This window comes from Ursus arctos, unplaced genomic scaffold (genome assembly GCF_023065955.2).
Source record: "Ursus arctos isolate Adak ecotype North America unplaced genomic scaffold, UrsArc2.0 scaffold_4, whole genome shotgun sequence".
In the NCBI taxonomy this organism is placed as follows: domain Eukaryota; kingdom Metazoa; phylum Chordata; class Mammalia; order Carnivora; family Ursidae; genus Ursus; species Ursus arctos.
The window spans coordinates 58,398,513-58,415,519 of record NW_026623056.1 but is presented as its reverse complement, the minus strand read 5'-3'; the positions used below and the strand labels follow the sequence as shown (position 1 = coordinate 58,415,519).

The window sequence follows — 17,007 nt, the reverse complement described above, 5'->3', positions numbered from 1 at the left end:
ACAAAATGTGGAAACTAAAATTAATTCAGAATCACTATATATATATATATATATATATATATATATATATAAAATATACCTACTTTAGAGACTATAGGCCAAAGACTGTTAGAGTAACGAGGGCATTTTTGAGACAACAAATCCAAGAACACATAAAAATATCAGCCTTCTCCTTTTGAGGGAAATGTAGAATAATAAATATCTTTCTCCTTTGAAAAGAAAAAGTCATTCCATAAAAGATACTAAGAAGCAATCTATATGTACTTTTTATGAACCAAATTCAATACAAGAAATGTTCTTAATATGTAACAATAAGTTAAATTCTAAATTAATGCCAAATTGTCATAATCAAATAGAATTTCTATATGCTAATTAGTTCTCAGGTTTTCATTAAGTTTTGGTTTTATAAAATCTATCTTCTGTAAAAATAAGTGCTCACACACATATGTGATTTGTATGGCAAAACTCTTTTATTTATTTATCTAATTGAAGCATAGTTGACAGACATTATGTTATTTTAAGCTGTACAACATAGTGATTGGACATTTATATACATTATTAAATGCTCACCACAGAAAGTGTACTTACCATCTATCACCATACAAAGTTATTATGATATTATTGACTGTACTTCCTATACCATACTTTACATTCCATTACTGTTTTACTTTATAACTGGAAATTTGTTATCTCTTAATCCCCTTCACCTATTTTGCCATCCCCCCACACCTTTCCCCTCTGGCAACCACCAATTTGTTTTCTCTATTTATGAGTCTGTTTCTGTTTTGTTTGTTTTTTCTGGATTTTGGATTTCACATATAAGCAGAAACATACAATATTTGTCTTTTTCTGTCTTGTTTCACTTAGCATAATGCCCTCTGGGTCCATCCATGTTGTTGCAAATGGCAAGATTTCCTCCTTTTTATGGCTGAGTAATACTCAAGTGTGTGTATGTATGTATATCTTCTTTATCCAGTCATCATCTATTGATAGATGTTTAGGTTGTTTCATGTCTTGGCTATTGTAAACAATGCTGCAATTAATATAGGGGCACATATATCTTTTTGAATTAGTGTGTTGTTTGTTTGTTTGGTTTTTTCCCTTCAGGTAAATACCCAGAAGTGGAATTGCTGGGTCGTATTGTATTTCTATTTTTTATTTTTTGAGGAACTTCCATACTATTTTCCATAGTGCCTACACCAATTTACATTCCCATCAACAGTGCACGAGGGTTCCTTTTTCACCACATTACTGCCAACACTTGTTATTTCTTGTCTTTTTGATAAAAGTCACTGTAACAGGTGTGAAATGATACCTCACTGTGGTTTTGATCTGGATTTCCATGATGATTAGTGATTTGAACACTTTTTCATGTATTTATTGGCCATCTGGATGTCTTCTTTGGAGAAAATGTTTATTAGTTCCACTGCCCATTTTTAATGTTTGATTTGGTGTTGAATTTAAGAGTTCGTCATGTATTTTGGATATTAATCCATTATCAGATGTAACATTTGCAAATATCTTCTCCCATTTAGTAGGTTGCCTTTTTGTTTTAATGGCTTCCTTTGCTGTACACAGAAGCTTTTTAGTTTGAAGTAGACCCAATAGTTTATTTTTTGCTTTTGTTTCCCCATGCCTGAGGAGACAGATCATATATATCTAAAATACAGTGCTAAGACCAGTGTCCAAGAGTTTGCTACCTGTTTTCTTTTAGTTTTATGGCTTCAGGTCTTTCATTTAGGTAGATATTTAATCTATTTTGAGTTTATTTTTGTATGTGGTAGAAGAAAGTAATCCAGTTTCATTCTTTTGCATGTAGCTGTCCAGTTTTCCCAACACCACTTATTAAGAGACTACATTTTCCCTATTGGGTATTCTTGCTTCCTTTGTCATAGATTAACTGACCACGTAAGGGTTTATTTCTAGGCTTCTTATTCTGTTCCATTGATCTGTGTGTCTGTTTTTATGCCAGTACCATACTGTTTTATTATATTTTTGTAGGATAGTTTCAAATCTGAGAATGTGATGCCTCCAGTCTGTTCTTTGTCAAGATTGCTTTGGATAATTGTTTTTGTTTGTTTGTTTTTTGTGGTTCCACACAAATTTTAGGATTATTTATTCTAATTCTGTGAAAATTGCTATTGGTATTTTGATTAGGACTATAGTGAATCTGTAGATTACTTTGGGTAATATGGACATTTTAACAGTATTAGTTCTTTCAATCCATGAGCATGGACTATCTTTCCATTTATTTGTATCATCTTCAATTTCTTTTATCAGTGTCTTAAGGTTTTCACAGTATAGGTCTTTTACCTCTTTAGTTAAACTTATACTTAGGTTTCTTATTCTTTTTGATGCAATTATAAATGGGATTGTTTTCTTAATTCATATTTCTGTTAGTTCATTATTGGTGTATATAAATGCCACAGATTTATGCATAATAATTTTGTATCCTGCAACTTTACTGAATTCACTTATTAGTTCTAATAGTTTTTTGGTGGACTCTTTAGGGTTTTCTATATATAGTATCATGTCATCTGCTAAGTAAAACTAAGAAAATTCTTACTCCTCTGAAAGCCATATACTCAAACAATCTAAAGACATTGTCTTGCATTACACAGGTTTTTACAATGTGGAGTGTATATTGATTCACTTTTTCAGATATAACCTCAATTATACAGAAGCCCCTAAACTTCAAAGTTTGAAAAAATTTAAATGGGAAACAATGTCTCAAATTGTATAAAATATGAACATTTACATTGGTCTCTAATTGGAATTGGAAGAATCTGCCAGTAATTACTGATGGCTTTACAGCCCAACTCTTGCAAATTCAGAGTACCAGAAATATTTGGGATGCTTCAAGCAAACGAGAAAGAAGAGAGAATCAAAATAAAAATAGGAGAAAAGAACAGCAACCATTGTGACTTGTGACAAGCAGATGTCTCTGAAATGGTGTTCTGTGATGAACTTCATCACTAGCACTCAAGATTGCAAGTACAGGGATGAACACAGTGAGCAAGAGTCTTGTCTCACGGGATCCAGTAAGTATGAATCTCGCAGACAAAAGAGAGTGAGCAAAGCGATAGACTTTTATTAAGCAAGAATACAAAAAAAGCTCTCAGGATTGACAGGGATCCTGACCAGGTTGCCAATTAAAGCTTTTTATCTCTGGCCTTTTATTAGGACTTTACGAGGGAACTTGCCGGTGGTTAGGTCAGTGGTCTGGAACCATATATGACACGTATACATTGTATGTGAGTCTTTGTTTCTTGTGAGATCTGTGATCTGCGGATATGTAGATATGTAGGTTTGGTTAATCTTTATAGTTAACTTCTCCTTTGAGGCCTGATCATTTTTTGTGTGCGGATATTTTCTATTTTCTGTGGTTACAGTGTAATTATTAGAAAAACATTTTAGCCCTTAACAGTTGGGACGGGGGTTCTGATATTTCTTCCTTACCTCTATTTTTGTTCTGTTCCAGTGTCTATGTACCTGAAATTCCCTCAGAGCCTAGTTGGGGCCCCTATTCTTTCCCTACCTAAAGTCTCATCCTTTCCGTATTCAAAGTGACCATATAAAAGCAAGATTAAAAATATAATAGCTTTGCAGCACAAGGACAAAAAGACCTAAGGGCCATAGGAACTCTAACTGTGGGTCAGAGTTTTTCAAATGCTGGCTGTGGCTAATTAATGAGTCATAAGATCAATTAGCAAATTATTTTTAAAAGCCAAGAATAAAATAGAAAATAATAGAATTGGAAAGGAAAAGAATAGAGAAGTATAGAAGAAAAAATTAAGAAAATGTCACAGAGCACTACAAAGAGCAAGCTTTTATTTCCTGTATGGGTTTGTGCATTGTGTAGTGTTATAAAATGTGTTTTTCTATAGATCACACCTCAAAAGGTTTGAAAATCATTGCATTAATACCAACTGTGGTGACGCCGAAGTCTTAATCACTTCAGTCCCTCTAAAGCCATCAGTATGTAAAAATATATGTTCAGACTGAGGAGATCTGAGCTCCAAAAAATAGGCAAATGCTGCTAAGAATGTTATGTTAAATAATGCAGATAAGTTTGATCTTTTGAGAAGGGTTTCATTCAAATGATCAAAATATACTTTCAAATGTTTAAGTCTTAAATTTCAATTATCTTCAGCATTGACTTATATGGAGCATTTAATTTCCCAGCTACCAGATAAATGATGTGCATTTTACTCTTAATTTTCTAAGACCATTGGTTTTAGTACCAGAAAACAAATAGGTCATGGAGCAGAAGCAGTACTATGGTAGTGACACAGTGTTTAACATAAATATTCATGATTATTCCAACTTATAAGGTTAATTAGCATTATTTTATAGTAGTATAAGTAATGGATTATAAAGTAACTCCTATATGGGATATAGGAGCACATAATAATAACATGCCCTTGAACTTAATGGTTTTCAGGCATCCGATTGATTAAGATGCTTATAGATTCATTTTATATGGCATCAAGTTGCCTTATAATGTACATAGATTGATAAAGTGGCAGATTCTGAAAAATTTAGACTCAGAAGTTCTTGATTTGAAGAAAAGTGAAAATGTTCCAAAGTCTAGCTTAGTCAAAGGAAGTTTTCAGAAGTGACTAAGTTTCAAATAAGTTGAAAAAAATATTTTCTTTATCATGATCATTTTTAAATATATCATAGAAATTACTGCTTAGATGAGGGAATGGATGTTTACTCAAGATTTCTTTTTTTTTTTTTAAAGATTTTATTTATTTATTTGACAGAGAGAGAGACAGCCAGCGAGAGAGGGAACACAAGCAGGGGGAGTGGGAGAGGAAGAAGCAGGCTCATAGCAGAGGAGCCTGATGTGGGGCTCGATCCCATAATGCTGGGATCACGCCCTGAGCCGGAGGCAGACGCTTAACCGCTGCGCCACCCAGGCGCCCCTACTCAAGATTTCTTGACCTTTTAACCAGGAATTAATATTTTTTATTTACCAAAGTAAAGAAAAGTTAAGTATAAATAAGCCATGGGTAATTGTTTTGCTTATGCACAAAGCCCTTGAGGGATTATCTTAAGCATTTGTCACAATCTTGAATATTTTTTCCTTCAGTGCTAAAATCTGTCACTCCTTCAGGATCATAGCAATCTTATCTCTTCTAGGGATAATCTTATTTGTTGTGCCATAAATTGGCTGAAATTATAGTTTGCAGTATGACTACATTGTTTCTCAAAATTGTTAAAATAATCATCAATGAATACTATCTTTTCAGTAAAAACTCATCCAGGATTTCACAGGCACTCTCAAAAAGGCCATTATTTTCAAGCCTTCTAAAGAGCACTTACCTCTTGCATATAGGTTATTTTCTGTTTCAACTACAAGCTTCTAAACTTGGAGGCAAGAAGTGCCTTAAAAAAACAGAATCAAGTAGCATATGCTCAGATTAATCAGGATAAAAGAAGTCCTTTTCTTATTTGCTATTTAGGTTTTAAATCTAATGATGAACTTAATACTGTTGTTATTGTCCCATCTAAATCTAATCTTCAATGTAATGAGACTTCTACTTGACACCACACTAGTGTAGTAGTTGTTTTCAGGAGTTCACATGAGTGAGTAGATAGATTCAAAATCAGAGTGTCAACTTACAATTAATGGAATAAGTAGGCTTGAATTTTCCACTTCAAACTGACTTCATTTATTACCACATTAAACACCTTTGACCCTATTAGACAGAAGTACTTATGGTGATATTTGAGTTAGGGGCTTTCACTGTTGAGCCTTTAAATAGGAATCATTGAGATTCTCAAATTGCACGTACAAAGAAAATGGCAACAACACAGTGCATTGCTTTACATGAAAAGAATTGTGCAGGTATGGGAAATATCATATCTATGCTGAGCAAAGACTAACCTCTAAAAACTATTATGATAAAGCACATGATTGGAGAGTATGTTCTGAAACCACTGAACACAAAAGGGCATGGGGACCAGTGAGGAAAAAAGGCTAAAGAACCATTCTGTTCTTTTTCTTTCTCATAGAAAACACACAAAGACATACCTATTAAATGAGTCAGTACAAATAACTGCAACAAGCTAGAAATACAAGGGGAAATTACATGTTTGAAAGGGAAATGGTTTAAGAATTCCTTCATCTGGGTGATTTCTTTAAGCCTCTCCTTTTTTTTCTCTTCACTTACTGTACTATTTTAGCCTTAGATCTTTGAAATGTTAGGGCAAAGCCAACTTAACAAATGATGATACTAACTGTATCAATATATAAATTTTGCAAAAATTTGTGTTGTAAATATTGTGTTAAAGAGTTTTAGAAGCCAGAAGTGTATAGATCTAATCATATGTTCTAAATAATGTTTATAATGATGCATGAGACATACTTCCACTGATCAGAAAAATAAACAAACTTACAAAATTTTTAAATACATGAAATATTCAAAGACATAGTAATAATATTTACTTTGGCTTTAAAATTGTTTTTCTTTCTCAAAAAAATAAAGTTGTTTTTCTCATTGCTCTTCATGCTTATTCTTGCATGATGACTTCAAGAACAGTGTTTAAACTAATAAACCATTTATCCTCTCCTCATTTTTTTCTTCACCATGTTTTGATGTTCTGATAAAGACAAAGAGAAGACAGAAAAGTTGTGTTCATCAGGGCTGGGAATTAACCAGATAAGTACAATGGATGGGAAAAAGAAAAAGGAAATCTTGATTGCATTTAAGACTGGTTAAAGAGGGGTGAGTGGGTGGCTCAATTGGTTAAGCGTCCACCCCTTGAGTTTGGCTCAGGTCATGATCTTGCAGTTGTGGGATTGAGCCCCGCATCAGGCTCTGTGCTCAGTGTGAAGTCTGCTTCAGATTCTCTGTCCTTCTCCCTCTCACTCATACTCTCTCTCTTTCTCTGAAATAAATTAAATTAAATTAAATTAAATTAAATTAAATTAAATTATTAAATTAAATAAGACTTGTTAAAGTGAGAACTAAAGGTAGAGGGGAATTGAAGAATAAAAGTAAATGGTGGATTTATTAGTTAGGATTGGAAGATTTGATGCATAATAGAACAGTGTACTGAGAAGGTGGGAGGTTATGATTCAAAAAATCAAAATTTTTCAGCTTTATAGTAGTGAGGAAATGATGGTGACAAAGTTTGGTGTGTGATCATGAGTGAGGGGAGACCAACAAAATAATTACCGAATATGAGGGAATAATGGAACTGAGAGGTCAAGGTATTGGGTGGGTTAGAAATGTAAATGTTTAAGTCAGTGGATTTTTGAAGAGATTCTTTCTTATTCATTTGACATTATTCTCTTTTGTCTTCTCTCAGACCTCTTGGACTTCATTCTCTCTCTTTTCTCATCCCTTAAATGAAAATATTCCATAATATTCAGTAATCTATCCTTTTGTTTTCCTTCTGGAGCTTGGACACTTGCTTGACTCCAATATCTCTCTAAAAGTTCTGCCCTCAGCCCTGACTTCTAATTTCTAGTTTTCTTATTACTGAATAAAGATGTATTCCTTGATCTTGTTCTAGCCCTTGAACTTAGCATGTCGCAAAGTAAAATCATCAACTTTCCCTATCTACTATCTCTCAATTTTTTAAATTGTGATTTGTATTTTGTTTATACATTTATTTGTTTGTTTGGTTGGTTGGTTGGTGGTACGTTGGTTTTGCATTGTTATTTTTTCTTATTTAGGACTGAGATTGTTCCTATTATATAGACTGGGCAGCATAATGAGAGTAGCCTCTCTCTCTTCATTAACATCATATATTTTCTGGCTCCAAAAATTATATTTACTTTCCCAAGAGCTATTCTATTATCTTCTTTTGTTCTCTACTTTCCTTTATTATTCCAACTTTATGTAGGACCTGGCTTTCTTTCTTAAGAACTCTACGGATGATCTCTTTATTGAACTTTCTTCTTCAGATATTTCACATTGCTATAAAGGAGACTCGGAACAGGAATACTCACTTCTTAAAAGACCTAGCAAAGTATATTTGTTTTTCCTCAAAGCCTGGAACCCAAGACCAGGCTTGAGTTCCAGGCTCAAAAATGTACACTTTTTTTAAATTTTTGTTTTCTGGGTTTTTTTTCCTCATGTCTGTACCCCAAACCTTTCCATTTCTTTGCTTTTGTTCACAGTTGTCTTTATGACCAGAATGTTCCATACCACATTTCATTCTGTCCTCCATATAAATTATGTCATCATTCTTTAGTCTAACACTAAAATAATACTTTTCATCTTCAGTTTTTTGTCTTATAAATTCTGTCTTGGACTAAATTCCTTATGAGCGTATTTGGTCCTGTTAGAAATTACATCCTGGCTTTTGTTTTTATTACTCCCAACTCAGTTATCCTCTTAAGAGTTATTAACATTGCCCTTTCATAATTTATTATCTTAGCTAATCACAATATCACCTGTCATTAATGCCGTTCTCTTTTCTTGGTACTTGTTGTATTTAAATTCCTCTTTTCAACAATATGGCTTCCTGAGGGCAAGCATCGTACGCAGGGTTCTGATTTCTCTTGAGTTGGCATCGTCCATTTCTACCACTTAAAATCCTACCACAATTAAAGATACCAATCAAGAGTTACATCTTTTGTAAAGCCTGTTCTAATGTCCCTAATATAGGTATGGTGAATCTTTATGTTTTATAACTTATTTATGCCACTTACCATGCCCTGCAAATGTTATGGTTGATGACATATACATTATATAAGCTACAAAAATGTAATATCACAGAGATAAGATGTTTATTTTCTTCATATCCTTCGTAATTTCTGGTTTAAAAACTTGCACACATTTGTTTATTGATAGTTGTTAGATAATAATTGTATAAACTTATGAAGTACCTAGTCAAGAGTACATAGCATACTTTAACAAACAATAACAAAACTCTTCATTGAACTCTTATCTGTCTTAAGATTACAAGTGTAAAGTAGAACATTTTATGTTAATTAAACTCATTGAAACTCATTGAGGACTCCTATAAATGTTTCTCAAGTTTTGTTTTCCTTTGAGCAAAACTATATCTATAAAGACAGACACACAAATGTTTCATTGACTATGTTTTAAAATAAACTTCAACTGTGATAAGTAAAACATTCAAAGTTAACTTGGATAATAGTAAAAGTTTCTTGATGTCTTAAGAATTGCTTCCATAAAAAGTATGAAATCCATATTACAAATAAAACGAAAGAAAATTTCATCACAATTAAGTTGCATAAGAATCAAATTTGAGGGAAAATCGCAGCTTGATGAACTCTCCAAGGTCCTAGATCAACATTTTATAAAAATTAAGAATTTGATTTGAAATATATTTAGAAACCTATTTTCAGAAACCTCTCATTTGATCCTCAATAACAAAATAACCTTCTGTGTATCTTTATATTTGAAGTGGTCAATGTAATAAGTAGCTCCACAAGTAATCTCTATATTTTCCTGTGTAGCAGCCACATCCTTTGCTTCCAACAGAGACTCCTTACAAAATTATATTTTGAATCGGTTGCATTGCTTTAAGAAAGACTGCTCCTTGAACTTGCTTTGTATTTACATTTTAGATTATAAGAAAAGAAGCCAACAATACCGGCTTCTAATTTTTTTTTCCTCTTTTTTTTTTCTTCTACCTCACTTGGTTGTCAATGGTTGGGCCGTGGCTTATGGATGCAATTTCAGTCCACCCAATGAAGAATGGCCGAGGCTATATTCTCTCAGAATCCTTCTTCCCAGAACCCAGTAAATTTTTAAAATTTTCTGCTTGACTTAATGTCAAACTCACTTGTCAATTTGAATTTAATTTCTCTCCTGCTTTCCTAAAAATTTGATAACATTAACACAGTTTTATACAGAGACTCTTCAGTATAATTTCTTCAGTATAATTCTGCTTAAAGCAGAAAAATGGATCGAGATGTTTATGTAACTTCTACCACCTTCTTCCACTGTAGAGTAAAACCATCACAGGAAATAGAAGAGCATTGGGTTTAAAAATCTCCCTAGTATTAAATCTTCAATCACATCTATCACCTGGGAATTTCTAAACTGAAATAAAGGCAGTCACCATATTCATGTGCCATACAATTATAAATACATAAGGCACCAAGTCATTAACTGTAAGTTCCTGCTTTGTCTTGTATGAAAGAAATGTAAGATACATATATTTGCAAGTTTCTTTCTTTTTTCCTTTGAGCCAGAACAAGGTGTTTACTTGAATGTTATTATAGCAACTTATTATTTTTCTTTCATTTAGGAAAAATAAGTTTCATTTTCATAAGACTAATTTTAATGTTAGAGCCCCACATGTACTGTGCTTATGAAGGAAAAGGCACTTCAGAACTCCAAGGGGATGTAGCCGTTTGGGAAAAGGAAGATACTGGAGAGTGCATCCATTCCAAAGTTTGGAAGACCTTTTACTCCTGTTTACTTCTGCAAGAACACCAGACCTCTTTTTTAGGAGATTTGCATTATGACACTTACTTTTCCATAACTGAACTGCTTATTCTTTATTCCTTTTTTCAAGCATGAGCCTAAAAGAGAATGAGAGATTCGAAGACAAAGCAAGGTTCCATTGCCACACCTAGGGAGTAAGGATCCCATATATAGTTGGAAGGATTAGAGGGACTATTCCTATGGTATAACTTTACAGAACAAGTGCCCCAAAGACCAAACAAAGAGTTTCAGTGGAAATGAGTAATCAGGTTTGTATCCAGCTCGAGATATTAAATAGACTGCTAGCCTGAGGGAATTGCGGCAATTCCTTCTAACATTAATTTATAAATAAGGAGTTATTAAAGATATCAGAGAATCTCTCATTAGATATATAGAAAACAAAATACTAAGTTAATAAAAATTTTTCTAAAAATCTGTTAAAAACTCCACCAAGACCTTAGAATACAAGAGAATAAATGTACAAACTTGTTTGGTTTCTTCTTTCACTTTTATTTTTTATTGTTGTTTTCTGTCATCCTATGAAGAAATAGCTGCAAAATGTCATTAGGTGCATAAGAAAAAAAAATCTTTTTAGCCCTATAGATTTGGTAGACAGAAACATAAATCAAATGTTATCTCATACGGAAGATTTCCAAATTCTAATTATCTGGGCTCCTAAAGGGGAAACTGGATTGACTATATTAATGTCCTCACTATGGAGTTATATAGTGTTATCTCATGCCTGATGCTGTATCAGTGTCCTGTTACTCCTGGTGTCTAGCTTCTACTCTTTTTCAGCCTTATCACATAGAAACTATAGACTGGAACCACTTTTTAAATGATCTCCTTTGGTTGCCTGAACAGCAGGGAAGATTGTTATTCATTTGTAGCAAGAAACTCAATCATTTCTGGGTTCCAATTAGAGAAAGCCTGGGGGCCCTCTTTATTAAGATGAAACACAAATTGTATCAAGACTTGCTAAACCACTTAATATTTTTATGGTGATATTAAGAAGCTTGAACATTTTAAGTACTAATTGGAATATGTGTAGGGTATTTTTAATCGATGTATAAACTCTAACCTCCATTTCATTAAAATTGTGCCTTATGGTGCTAACTTTTCTTGCCACCTTGAAGATTTACCATACAAAGTAGGATCAAGAATCCTGCGATGTTCAGTATCAGCAGTGACTTACACTGCTATAATCTCTTCTTACCCATTTCTGCAGGTGTTTTTTTCATTATTTCCTAAAAAAGAGAATTATTTTTTTAGAAAACATTTTTTTTAAATACAGACTGGCAACTTAAATAATTTATCTAGATATTTAACTTCATTTCTGTATGCACAATTTAAAAATACTTATCTAAATTTACTTATATGATTACAGAGCCATATACTTTAAGATGTGACTGAAATCTTATGAACACAAGCAGAGAAAAGTTATGACAGTTTGGATTGGGGGGTTATAATTTTGAGAGTATGGAAATGCATAGATATATACATATAGTTATATCTCTGTTTAAAAATTCTGACATACATTAAGAAAATATTGCCTCTTAATAAAATACTTCTGTTGAGTAGTATTTTAAGGATGAATCTTTTAAAATTCAAGTTATCCTTAATATAACTGTTATTTTAATGTTGGTCTTATGTGGCTTCTTAGAAAGGACACACATTCTAATATTTCAATTATATGCAGCAAGTCATTGTTTTGCCTCTTCAACGGATATTAAGGATGTGCAAGGTTCAAAATTATCCAGGCTATCAGTTCTAACATAAGAATTAGTAAATTCGAAGAGCAGTTAGCTGATGTAGGGTACATGAAGCAAGTTGAGGAATGTTTATGGTTTATATTTTATTGAAGATATTATGAGAGAGTGAGTTGTCTATATAATTGGATGATATAAATTTTTATATTTTCCAATAGTTTTGGATAACTAGTCTTTATTTCTTTTTCCCCCATAAAATACCCTTCCAGAAGTTTCATGGGTACAGCCCTGATTGTCTTCTCTTTGTTCTCTCCCCAAGTGTTTTACTACTTAAACTAAATGATTCTTTCATCACATTACTGATCTGCTTGTTTTGAAACTATTTCCTGTTTTTTTTTATTATTTGGTTCCCAACTTTAATCACTTCTCCAAATTTTTTTCAGGAAAACATATATTCTCTGAATTAGAAGAGCTGTCATAATCATAGGCATCATTTACCAAGATAATGTCCTCATTGTCTTTACAATAACAAAATGGAAATGAAATGTTTCCCCCAAAATCAACAAATAATTAAAGCTGTTTCAAAAATAATTTCTAACATGATAAAATCAAGTTCAAATAGAACATTTGACAAAAAGAACTAGGAAAATATTCATCATGTTAGCAAGCAAGAGGTAGTGGACAAAGCATTAGCTGCAGTGTGAGACCAGGGTTTGGATGCGTCTCTGATGGTCAACATTCTTACATGCATTAAACTTTTAAAAAGTATAACAGAAGTATTCTTGTGAGAAGTATATAAAATATTAGTAACATATCTGGGATAACCACCATTATCAACCCATAGTGGTAGGTATTATTATTTCTATAATTTATAATTACAAAAGTATGTAAAATATTTGAAGACAGATGTCCATGGTTCATTTATCCTTTCTTCCCTACAAACAGGTTTGGAGATGGAAATTCTTTGCAAGAATTTAATTAAAAGAGAACTATGTTTCTATAAGTTCATGAAACTTTTTTTTTTTTTAGATTTCACATACAAGTGTGATCATACAGTATTTATCTTTCTCTGTCTCACTGTTTCACTTAGCCTAATGCCCTCAGGGTCCACCCATGTTGTCTCAAATATCAGGGTTTCCTTTTTTCAATGGCTGAATAATATTCCATTATGTGGGAATATATTTTCTTTATCCATTCATCCATTGATGGACACCCAAGTTCTTTCCATGTGTTAGCTATTATAAACAATGCTGCAGTGAATATAGGATTCAGATATCTTTTTGAGATAGTGATTTTGTTTCCTTTGGATATTTACCCAAAAATAGAATTGCTGGATCAAGTGGTAGTTCTATTTTTAATATTCTGAGGAACCGCTATACTATTTTCCATACTGGATGCACCAATTTGTATTTCCACCAATAGTGTGGAAGTGTTCCCTTTTCTCCACATCTTCCCTAACATTTGTTATTTCTAGACTTTTTGATGATAGGCATTCTAACAGGTATGATGAGGTGATATCATATTATGGTTTTGATTTGCGTTTATCCAATGATGAGTGATGTTGAACATTTTTTCATGTAATTGTTAGTCACTTGCATGTCTTCTTTAGAATTTATTCAATTCCACTGCAGATTTTAATTCGGTCATTTTTTGCCACTCAGTTGTACAAGTTCTTTATGTATTTTGGATATTTGCCCATTTAGCAGATATAAGATTTGAAAATATTTTCCACCTATTCTTTAAATTGACTTTTCATTTTGTTAATGGTTTCCATTATGTGAAGAAGCTTTTTAAATTTATTTCTATTTTATTTTATTTTATTTTTATTTTGTTTATTTTTTCATAATTTCATTTTTTGAAGTTTTTATTTAAATTCTAGTTACTTAACATTCAGTGTTATATTAGTTTCAGGCGTACAGTATAGTGATTCAACACTATCATACAGTACCCAGTGCTCATCACAGCAAGTGCTCTCCTTACTCCCCATTGCCTATTTCACCTGTCCCCCTACCCACCTCCCCTTTAGTAACTATCAATTTATTCTCTGTAGTTGAGTCTGTTTCTTGATTTACTTCCCTCTCTCTTTTTCCCTTTGTTCATTTGTTTTGTTTCTTAAATTCCAGAAATAAGTGAAATCATATGGTATTTTCTTCGTCTGACTGAATTATTTGCTTAGCATAATACTCTCTAGCTCTATCCATGTCATTGCAAATGGCAAGATTTCATTCTTTTTTATGGCTGAGTCATATTCCATTATATATATATATATATATATATATATATATATATATATATATACACCACCTCTTCTTTATCCATTCATCAGTCAATGGACACTTGAGCTGTTTCCATAATTTGGCTATTGTAGATAATGCTGCTATAGACATCGGGATACATGTGCAGAAGCTTTTTAGTTTGACGTAGTCCCAATTGTTTATCTCTGTTTTTGTTGCTTTTGCTTTTGGTGTCACCCAAAAGATCATTGCCAATACCAATGTCAAGAAGATTTTTCCCTATTATTTTTTTTCCAGAAGTTTTAGTGTTTCAGGACTTAAATTCAAGCTTTAATCCATTTTGATTTGATTTTTGTGTAAGATAGAAATTCAGGATCCAGTTTCATTCTTTTTCATGTGGCTGTCTGGTGTTCCCAGCACTTATTGAAGAGACTATCATTTCTCCATTGTATATTCTTGCCACCTTTATCAAAAATTAATTGGCTATATATGTATTATTTCTGGGCCCTCTACTTTGTTCCATTGATCTATGTGTCTGTATTTATGCCAGTACCATACTGTTTTAATGACTATAGCTTTGTAATATAGTTTGAAATCAGGAAATGTGATGCCTTTAGCTTTTTTCTTCTTTCTCAAAATTTTTTTCCTATGCAGGGTTTTTCATGGGTCAATAAAAATTTTAGGATTGTTCTATTTCTGCTAAAAATGCCATTGCAATTTTGATAGGGATTACTTTGAATTGTAAATCTCTTTGTTAGTGTGGACACTTAATATTAATTGTTCCAATCAATGAGTATGTATGTGTGCTCTTTAATTTTTTTCATCAATGTCTTATAGTTTTTAGTGTATGGATTTTTCAGCTCCTTAAATTTTTCCTAAATATTTTATTCTTTTTGATGCAATTGTAAATGGGACTGTTTTCTTAATTTCTTTCTGATAGTTTATTGTTAATGTATAGTAAAATAATACAAATCATTTTGTATATTGATTTTGTATCCCAGAACTTTATTAAATTCATTTATTAGTTTTAATAGTTATTTGGTGAAGGCCTTAGGGTTTTCTTAATATCATGTCTTCTGCAAATACAGGCAGTTTTACTTCTTCCTTTCCAATTTGGATGCCTTTTATTTTTTTTTTTTCCTGTTTAATTCCTCTGGCTAAGACTTCCAAAATAATGTCAAATGAAAGTATCCAGAAACAGGGATACAGTGGTGGGAGAAATGGGTGAATGTAGTCAAAAAGTACAAATTTCCACTTATAAGATAAATAAGTTCTGGGGATGTAATGTACAGCATGCTGAATATAATTAACAATATTGTGTTGCTTATTTGAATGTTGCTAAGAGAGTAGATCTTAAAAGTTTTCATCACAAGAGAAGATATAACCATGTGAGGTGATAGATCTTAACTAAAGCTATTGTGATACTTATTTTGCAATATATATATATATATATATATATATATATATATGTCAACTCATTCTGTTCTACACTACAGTGTTAGTTGTCAATTGTGTCTCGGTAAAACTAGGAGACTGAAAGAGAGAACTCCAAGGAAAAACCTGTAGGGGGTGAGAAAAGCAGGAAAGGTAAGGGAACAAAGCATCACAGGGTTTCAAGCAAAACTGTCACAGTGGTAGCCTCAAGTGCAAAGGGATAATTCCAAGTAGTTCTGGAAAAGGCTACTCCAGTAGTCCCAAATCACTCCGCAAGAAATAGCAGTACGAGCAATTAGCATCAGGATCAATGCCACAGGACTGCTATAATGACTCAACAAATTAGTTCCTTAATGCATGTCTGCTTAGTTAAACAGAATAGAATTACGTTATATTTGCCAGATCTCCTGAGTGAGAGCATGGCAGTTGTTTGGTAACTCTTAGAAGTTATCATATGGATATACACAAAATGATTGTTAAATATTTATAAATTGCTTGATTTATTTACTTCATATAATATGAAAGTTTTTCATTTTTCCTGTCTATGTGCATACTTAAATCCAATAGGCCAGAACCTGTTTTGTGGACAAAGGATGGTGGAGAATTGCCAGACCCTGACCGGATGGTTGTGAGTGGTAGGGAACTAAACATTCTTTTCCTGAACAAAACGGATAATGGTACATATCGATGTGAAGCCACAAACACCATTGGCCAAAGCAGCGCAGAGTATGTTCTCATTGTACACGGTGAGTGCTTTCTTGACATCATTACATGTGAAAAAAATAAATGACCTGAAAAACTTTAAATTTATCTTTAGAATAATAAAAAACATTTTTAGCAGGTTTTCTTTTTCTTTCAGAAGGACTTTTTATAAAAGATTCACAATTAATATGTTCCAAGTCAAACTAATAGAGTTACAACATACACTAAAAATAAAAATTATTTTTATAAAAGGTTTTCTTTATTACAAATATCTAAGTTTTGGTAGTGACTAGTAAATAATAATGATTTTCTTTAAATTTTGCAAATAAATGTTTTTAGTTATAAATCACAATCATGAAAGCTGTATTTACCTTGTTAGTTTTGGTTGCAATATCATAAAAATATACTTTATTATTGCTATAACTGGTTTCACAAAGAATGATAGCATGTTACTGAGATGCAGCAAAGATAGAGGTGTACAATATTAATAACTACATTAATTTC

At 32.4% G+C, this 17,007-nt stretch overlaps 1 protein-coding gene across 3 annotated transcripts in view; it reads left to right on the top strand.

Moving 5' to 3' along the window:
* CADM2 (cell adhesion molecule 2) overlaps window positions 1–17,007 on the top strand; it is a 1,027,113-nt gene that overhangs the window by 916,999 nt on the left and 93,107 nt on the right. For all 3 annotated transcript variants that reach the window (XM_044381110.3, XM_026489516.4, XM_044381128.3), the window contains exon 7: window positions 16,369–16,547. In XM_044381110.3, the coding sequence (XP_044237045.1) occupies window positions 16,369–16,547 (179 nt within the window). The remainder of the gene's footprint in view (window positions 1–16,368; window positions 16,548–17,007) is intronic.